Raw genomic sequence first — 9,252 nt, forward strand, 5'->3', positions numbered from 1 at the left:
CCTCTGCCTCCCAAGTGCTGGGATTAAAGGCATACACACCACGGCCCAGCTGGACTGAGCTTTCTTAAAGAATGTATTAATGCTGCACTCAGTCCATCTTGCTCATTTCTAGAGCCTTCTGGAAGCACAGTTGTCCTCTCTACCATAGATTCCCTTGGGTTGGTTGACTTAAGGCTGTACCCTTGGATGGAAGTTGGTGACATTAGCTTTTCTTGACAGCATTTCACCTGCTAGCCCTTCATGCTTCCTCACCCCTAACTGCAGTGTGCTTCTGTCTCTTTCTGCTCATGTGCTTTATTCAGGGTTTCCATGTGTCAGTTCAAGTCTTGAAGAGTGAGATAGGCTTCTTCTCCTTCATCCTGTCTGCATCTTCTGTCTCCTGCAGCTCACTGTTGAGAGCTTCCATAGAACCTGTCAGGGGCCATGCGTTGTCATTACTTGTGCCAGCATCTCTCTATCCCACACAGACTGTGGATTAGGGTGTTGAGGAGAGCCTGCCTCTCTCTCCCACAGTATATGTGCTGTGGGTAGAGAATTTACTTTAAAATATGTTATTAATGAATGAACATGCAAGGTTTTGCTTAAGGACTTTGTTCTGCTTCACACTGCAAATCATATTTGGGAGAAAGTTGTTTATTTTCTTAGCAACTCCAAAATAAGGCAGTATTTTCTTTTATTAAATTTCAGATTCTCACATACTACAAACTACACAAATATGAGTTGCTATGGCATTTCTAAAAGGTTTTACACTAGCCCCTGTGATTATTGAATTAGTAGAAACAATGGTGAACAGTTTATTCTTAAGGTAGTAGGCTTGCATGACAAGAAGAGGCATGCAGTTCAAGGAGAGGCCACTCAACAGCATACCTGCCTGTTGTGTGTTCAGCTTACACCTCGGTTCACAGTACATGCAAAGCCTTGGGCTTCAGGGAGGGTTTTGTGTAGATTTAAAATGTATGCCATGTATCCTTGACAAAATAGCAAGATCTAAAAGAAACAAAACTGTTAGTTCCTGTATTGCTCTTTCCCAAAGACTCCTATGAATTTCCTCATTTTTTTCTTTTTAACCCATAGCCTACTACTCAAAAGCTGAACCACCTTTGTCTTAAAATTGACTTTACCCACAGATACATAAGCATATATTGCTTTATAATAATTTTAAAACACTTTATCTTAATTTTTCTTACATGTTATATATAATAAATATTATGTACTAAACATATTCTCCCTACCCCATTCTTTACCCTCACCTTTTAGATCCATCTCTTTGTTCCCCTAGACAATTTTACTTCAGTTTCCACTTAATACATACTATAACATATAAATACATGAATATTTCTATAAACACCAAGAACCACAAAGGAGAAAAACCAAGTATTTGTCTTTTTGCAATTGGTTTAATTTGCTGTCTATGATAATATCCAGTTGCATGCATTTTCCTGCATTCATTATTGCTGAAAATTTGCACAGCACTTATAAACCTCAGTTTTCTTATCCATCCCTTTGTTCCTGGACACCTAGGCTATGGACACCATAACTGCTGTGCATAGAATGGCAGTCAACATGAAGTGTGCAGGTGTCTCTGTGATGTGTTGGCTTAGAGTCCTTGGGTCAGGTGAAGGCAAAAGAGGGTTATAGCTCATAGATGTACTTCTAGATTTTCTTTTCCTTGTGAGAAACATTCACACTGATTTCCAGGGAAGAAACATAAGTAATTGCTTTAGAAGGTTAGCAATGCCCTTATTAAAATAGTGAAATAAAACTAATAAGGCTTAGAAGTTCTTAGTATTACGAGAATCCCATATATCTTTGGTTTTGGTGACACTGAAAATTGATTCAGTAAGTGTAGCAAGCAATTTTGCAGTGTTTTATAAAAATTGTACCTTAAGGTATCAATCATGTGAACTATTAGTATCTCTCAAGCTGGAGAAAAGTAAGGTAGAGATAATGTCTACCACCATAATTTCCTATGAAAATATGTAATGTACACTAGCATATAAAGGAAACAGTAATATAACTAGAATTTAATAACCGTCCTAGTACCATTGTGGGGTTAGGAAACCAGACCCTTAAGGAGGAGGTGGGGAAGATGACTCTGTCAATGATCTTCATCTCCTGCCCATGTTTAAAGAAATGTCTTTGTTTCTGTTAGAACAGTGGCAAGAACAGATGAGTTGAAGCCCCTTTGTTATGTAACTGTTATGATTCTTCTCCTCAAGCGAGCCGGCTTTATGTTTCCAAGATAACTTGTTCTGTGGGTTCTAGGGTGTGAAATACTTCTGCATGAGAAAAGCAGTTTCATTTTAACTGTCCCCATTTTCCAGATAATGGCCACTAAAGAAGACCCCCTAGGAAATTGCATTTTGTCTTTGAAGTTAAGTGTAGTGTCAGTGTGTAAGTGGCTAGAGAGGAATGTAGTTGGTGGCTTTAGAGAACACCTGAGGACTATTCAGGAATTTTCACTGAGATCTGTTATGAGTGGTTCAGCACCACAGATGGTTTGCTCCAGATGAATGGAAAAATTGATTGATCCCTGTAGTCCATATATGGAGAACTCTTTGGGTTAATTTCTATGGCTAGTACAGTGTTATAACGATGTAACTGTAGGCTGAGCCTCTGTTCTGCTTCAGTAAGAACTGAGGTAGTTTGGTGACATCCCACAAGAACTCAGGTCTCCTGGCTCTCAGTCTGGGAGCATCAGCTGGCGGGTCTCTTGGGAATACTCCCTTCTTGGTCTTTAGTTCTGCCCCTACTTTTCACTGGTGAAATGACAGGTGTGGACCACCTGTGTGGCATCTGGTGTAGCACCCTGTGTGCTTGCTTACTCCTCCTCCCTGCACCCACCAACAACTGCAGCTGCCCATCCCATCCTCCAGTTTAAATGTGGAGAGGCAAGTGGTGCCAAGAGGCCACCAAATGGAACAGGCTCCCACGAGCAGAGAGCCTGGCTCTGGATGACTGATGAACTGGAAGTAACAAGTGAGAAAAGTGTCTTCTGCAAAGTGGCTTTGGTTCACACAGCCGTTCAGCCATGTAGCCGGGGTGCCAACATTATGTGAACAGGTGACCTGAGTCCACTTGGTGGACTCATGGCACTATGAGTTATGTGCCCCACATCACCTGTCTCAGCTCCTTGTGGGGATCTCATGGGAACCAGCCAATAATACTTTGCATTTTATTAGAAAAACAAGCTGTGGTGAACATATAAAGCAGGCCAGAGTGGAAAACAAGACAACACATAAATAGTTATACAGTGGGGGATAACTCAATGTATTCTCATTGCCACTCTAAAGGAAACTGAAACATGTCTGTAGTCATTGGCAAGGAATGCATTTGCATTTTCTCATTCAACTGAGCAGCACTTTTTTAGATTACAGTTGTTTGTGTCCTCGTGTGTTTACCATGACACACATGTGGAGGTCAAAGAACAATTATTGCGAGTCAGATCTCTCCTTTCACCGTGTAAGTCCTAGGGTAGAACTTGGGTTTCAAGCTCTCTCAGTGATCCTTGAGCAGCTACTTTGAATTAATTATCACTCCTAGAGAGAATGGGGACCATTTTTGTTTTGTAACAATGCAATGAAATTGCTTCCAGGTGGTAGAGAAAAATTAATTAGGAAACATTCAGCTTCATAAATATTTTCTATCTTAAATGTCAGCCGTGTAGTGTTTAAAGCTTTGTGAAATGGTGCTGATTTCTACAGCACATCAGAAACTGACTGGGCTTCCATGTCTGCTATGGAAACCTGTCTGCTTTCAATGAGTCCTGAATAGAAAGACTGACTTATAATTGTCTGAATACATTTTTTTCCTGATTTGCCCTTTACTGTTGACATTAACTGCCTTAGAACTATTTTTATACTATGTCACAGCCATCCATAATTAATATATGCTGTGCCTAGAAACACTGAAAAGAGCTTAGACTATACGAGTAAGAGAAAAGAACCAACTCACCAAGGGCTGGAAACAATAGATTTTCAAAGGTAAGGTCAAGTCTCTACAGGGAAAATAGAAAGTAGGGAAAAAATGAAAAGGACCCAATTTTATTTCTAAATAGTGTGTTTTACAGAAAGAGCTTATACCTGGAGTTTTCAAGAAAACTCCCATTCCAGAAAAAGCATACACTTTGGTTGGTTGGTGTAGAGGTCACATAACTGTGAAATGGGGGGCTCAGAGACACTCTAAAAAGGAGTCCCCAGAACCTACCCCCAGAATCTGTCTGTCTACATTCAGAGCTTCTTCAGAAGATGAGAACTATAAAAACTGACACTTTAAATGTATAGATCTCACATGCCAAGGTCATATTGACATATCAAGACAGCATTCTTGACAGCCTAAGCCTTAGCATGAGTCGATGCATATTTGTGCACTGTTTTCTAAGACACTGATAGTGTTTAAATGTAGTCATATAACAGTACGGTTCCTCTCTATTTGTACTACCCATGGGCACATTCCATCTTTCTCATCCTCAGACTACCAACATGTACCCAAACACAGCTCAGTGTAGGGTTACCAAACAGCATGTGCTTACTCTAGGCCTTAAAAGAATTTATGACCTGAAGGGAAAGGAAAAAAACACCAAAAATAAAATTGTCAAATACTGGATTTCATTAGCTCAGACACCAAGAAATAAGGAAAGAATGATGGGGTGAGTAGTGAATTGGATATGTCTGCTCCAAAATTAAAGCTTGATCTCCTGTAAGAGTAAGGATGTGAATTACTGGCCTATAGTGCTCAGCTGGTACTAGAGTCCTTTAGCACACTGTCAATACCCTCATGTAATATATTCACCTTACATCTTTAAATTCTTGCTGCAGAGCTCCCTGGTGGCTGAGGTGGGAAGATCTGCATTAAGGTGGATTTCCTTACCCTGCATCCTCCAGACAAGTGGGAGTAAACTATCATTCTCATTTGCTTAGAATAAGCATCCCCATCTGCACAACTAAGGCCACTCAAAGTTTGGACACTGGTTGGCACTTAAATTTGGGTTGCCAAAGACTGAGCCTGAAAGAGGCTCAAGTAGATTTGAAGTTTTGATAAGAAAATTTTTGGTGTCAGTTCTGTGCAATATAAATGTAAATATGCAGAGCCAATTCTGACACTTCATGAGACATATTAGACATTTTATTGTTTCTCTGAAATTCCACTTCATAAAACTTCCTCTCCATTACCCTAGTTTGGGATCTATCCCTGGCCTACCTTTGAAAGTAAACATTGATACCTAGAGTGCATGAGTCAACACAGGGAAACAGTTTTTCACATTCCTGTATGTCTTTAGGTTAATGTTCATCCTTTGTGGAAGGAGAGCAGTCCCTGATTAACTGATGCAGAAGGCACTGAGTCACCCATCTCCTAGCAACTGCACAGTGGTGGGAGGAAGGGGGTGCTGCCCCATGACACTGTTCCTTTGAATGCAGCCTTGCAAGGAGACACAAAGGAAATGCTCATTGATTGTGCCTCCTCTTCCATCCTGAAGGGGAAATGAATATTAACTATATTCATTTCTAGTTTAATTGTATATTAACTACATTTAGAACATAAAAAAATCTTAAATGTCAAGATTATAGAAATCATTGCCAAATACAATAAATATTGAATAATAAAGATATATTATGATAGCATTATTAATAATATTTCACAATTCAATACAATACGTAAGGAAAGATTAGCAGATAGTTTAGTCAGTGTAGCTTTGCTTCTGTTTCTCAAAAGGGATTCATCTGGAGGAAAAGACAAGTAGGTTGACATCAAATGTGAGACTACAAGAAATTTGGAAGAACAAATGTATGTATGTGTCCTTGCTCATGTGTGTGCATGCACATGTGTGTACAATTATATAATTTTGTATGTATGTCATTTTTGGAGCTCAAACACAGGACCAAATACCTGTCAGGCAAGCTCTGCACGAATGGGTCACTTTCTCAGCTTAAAATTTCCTTCATGCATATTTTCTAAATGTCTACAATAAGCGCATTTCATTTAAATCGGGACAATAAGAAATCAGATCTTTCAGTTGTGAGGTCATCCTTTGTAAGAACATCTGAAGCTGCACTTTAGTTCTGTAATGCCATAGCTTGAGAGTTAAACCAAGTTTCAGCTTTTTAGAATGTTTAGAGTTGAAAATAGCCAGATTCTCACAGTCACACACACATTTCAGAGTCACACAGCTAAATTTACTCCCTTCCAGTACATTTCCTAAGATTTGTCTGTCACAGAGTAAACAAAGGCTCAGGTCACTTCTTTGAGAGGCCCCATCAACTGTCTCCCATTGAAAGTCCGGTGGGTGGCTGACCTCACTAGCCAGGGTGTGCATTCAGAATCCTTCCTGTTGTTAGTCACACTGTTTACTCTGTGTCAAACGTATTTGAGCCTAAAGAGTATTGCAGAATTTCTTGTTCCTCTTTGCAGTATATAAAATACTTTAGGTTTTCACCAAAGAAATGGCCTGTTTGACATTTGTGTTGTTTTCATACAGCTGACGGAAAATGTCTCGTGTCGGTTGGTTTAGACGATTTTCACAGTGTTGTGTTTTGGGACTGGAAAAAGGGAGAAAAGATAGCCACAACCAGGTAAGAATCGCAGAATGCTCAGGACACTCTGCCCATAGCTCCCCTTGGGGAAGGCCAACACTTTCCATTTTCTGCTTGGAGTTCATCTTCAAAGTCAGATGAAATTCACAAAGAAACTTAACGCGTTAGTGAACACATGCTGCTCCCTTTCATAGTGCCAAGACTGCTTTAAATGTCTGTGGTGGGAAATTAGAACATTCTAGAATGCTCCCCAAGCAGCTCTTCATCATCTCTTTCTGTAATGCTTCCATTATCTCCATGAAAGCTTTTTTCCCCCCAGCAGCAGAAAAAATGTGTGCCTCACCTCTTGTTTCTCTGTCTTAGCAGCTGGGAAGGATTGTCAATGTCACTGGAGTCAGAATGTCCATTTGTCATGAGGCTGTGGCCTGCTGGAAAGGAAGCCCTATCGAGTGCATCTGCTGCTCAGTTTCAGAGCAGGCAAATTGTTTCCCTAATCTCCACACCCTATAAATAGACTCTCAAGACACACCGCTGTTTATAGACCATCTGTCCTCCCTTACCCCAGCTTCTCTTTCTGCCTCCTCAGCACTAAGTCTGAACATGACTCTACACACATCTAGCTCAGCCAAGCGCAAGGCCTGGTCAGAGGTCAGGACCACTGACAGCCACAGTCCGGGAAGTTAGCTTGTTGCCCAGGCACAGTTTCATACCCTCCCTGTGAGCTATGACCTACATTGCCAACATCCTGTCTGTGTTGCAATATCAATGTTAATGGCCTTGGACTCTAATAGTTGCTTTTCAAATAAATACTGTCTACTATTGTGAGTGTTACATGGGATCAAAAGCTTACATTGTAATGAATGAAGATCTACAAACTGCTGGAGATGGATCAGAGTTGCGGCTGGAGTCTTGAGGACTGCAGCTGACTTTAGGAAAAGAGCTGTTCTGAGATGGCTGTCAAAAGGTGATTCTTGGCAGCAGTAACTCTCGCAGCTCCACCTGCCTGCATGCTCTCTCTCTCTCTTTCTCTCTCTCTCTCTCTTTCTCTCTCTCTCTCTTTCTCTCTCTCTCTCTCTCTGATGTCCCTCATTCTAGCTCTACTCCTGAAAACTGAATTTTAGTTTAGTATTTCTGATAAGGTATTCTCTACATTTACATATTATCTCCAAAAAAAGCCCATGTCAGCAATGAAAACTCAAGGCCACTCCTCTGCAGCTGTGGGTGGCTCACAGCCACATGTCAGAGACACTATGAGAAATACAAGGGTACTTCCTACTATTAAAAAGTCTATTTTTACAGGCTATGGAGAATATCACTTCTGTCTAATTAGCACAAAGCAAGCTAATTCCATCATGTTAGTGACAGTTTATGTTTGGAATTGTTGCCAGGACTATGTTCACTCCAAAGACAAGAAATCTGCAGACAGTATGGCCCTATAAGAGCATTTCTTGTGACAGTGGCATTAATTAGTACTCTTTCCCCAGCAGTAAGTCAGGAATCAGTGAATCTTTATGGGAAAATACTAGATTTTTAAAATACTGGATAGGTATGTTTACATAATACTTATGCTGTTTGCACAAATATATAAATAACCACCTAGTTAAGTATAAATCGTAGAATGGCCCTAAGTGAAGTCCTAAGATAAATATGAATCTAAACAGGTAACAACAAATTCATGCTGTGTGAAGTGGCCCCTTCCTGGCCTGCAGTACCTCGCTCAGCTTCTGCCGAATAATTCCTGCAGAGGGGCTATGTGCCACACCTAACTTGGCCTGCTGAGTCTAAGTTGTTGCCAGTGTTGCTTTGAACCACAGTGTTTCTAACCACAACCTTGCTTCTGTCAGACTGCCTGGGTAGGACAGTTGCTCTTCAACAGTGTGGTCACCAGGGTTGGGAATGTCCCCCTTGGGGGTGGGGTGCACAGCGAATAGCTGAGATGACATCAGAGGCATTGATGCTGATGCCCAGTGCCCACATGTGCCATCTCCACTGCACTGTTGGGGTCGACCTTCATTATCAGCTCAGGGAAACAGACATTTAGAACTATTAAATAGGGGTCTTCATAAGATTTCCACCGAGCCAGGCATGGTGGCGCACGCCTTTAATCCCAGCACTTGGGAGGCAGAGGCAGGCAGATTTCTGAGTTTGAGGCCAGCCTGGTCTACAGAGTGAGATCCAGAACAGCCAGGGCTATACAGAGAAACCCTGTCCCGGAAAAAAGATTTCCACTGAGACTGAGCCACTCTATTTGGATATCTTTGTACCACTGCTAATTTCATGAATGATTTCAGACAGCTATTTACAAATGAGATTTTTAGATGTATGTGTATCTATCTGTCTCTGATCATAAAACTAAATTTATTTTAATTCTTAAAAGAAATTGTTGGTATATGTATTTTATTTTTAAGCTTTGTGGTAGCATATTAATTTTACATAACAATGGGTTTCATTATAATATTTTCATACATGTAAGTAATGTGTTTTCATTGTATTCACTCCTCATTATCCTCTCCAGTTCCCCTCCAATTTGTTTCCAACTAGTCAGCTTCTGTTCTCAGGGTGTGTATGTGTGTGTGTGTGTTTCTGTGTGTGTGAGTGTGTGTGTGTGTGAGTGTGTGTGTCTGTGTGTGTGAGTGTGTGTGTGTCTGTGTGTGTGTATGTGTCTGTGTGTGTGTGAGTGTGTGTGTCTGTGTATGTGTGAGTGTCTGTGTGTGTGTGTGTG

General features: G+C 40.7%; 1 protein-coding gene across 5 annotated transcripts in view; it reads left to right on the forward strand.

Annotated features, from left to right (window-relative positions):
• The window catches only part of Eml6 (EMAP like 6), a 289,180-nt gene that overhangs the window by 212,457 nt on the left and 67,471 nt on the right, over window positions 1–9,252 (forward strand). For all 5 annotated transcript variants that reach the window (XM_031337169.1, XM_031337170.1, XM_031337171.1 and 2 more), the window contains one exon: window positions 6,476–6,569. In XM_031337169.1, coding sequence (XP_031193029.1) covers window positions 6,476–6,569 — 94 coding nt within the window. The remainder of the gene's footprint in view (window positions 1–6,475; window positions 6,570–9,252) is intronic.

Source organism: Mastomys coucha, unplaced genomic scaffold (assembly GCF_008632895.1).
Source record: "Mastomys coucha isolate ucsf_1 unplaced genomic scaffold, UCSF_Mcou_1 pScaffold22, whole genome shotgun sequence".
In the NCBI taxonomy this organism is placed as follows: domain Eukaryota; kingdom Metazoa; phylum Chordata; class Mammalia; order Rodentia; family Muridae; genus Mastomys; species Mastomys coucha.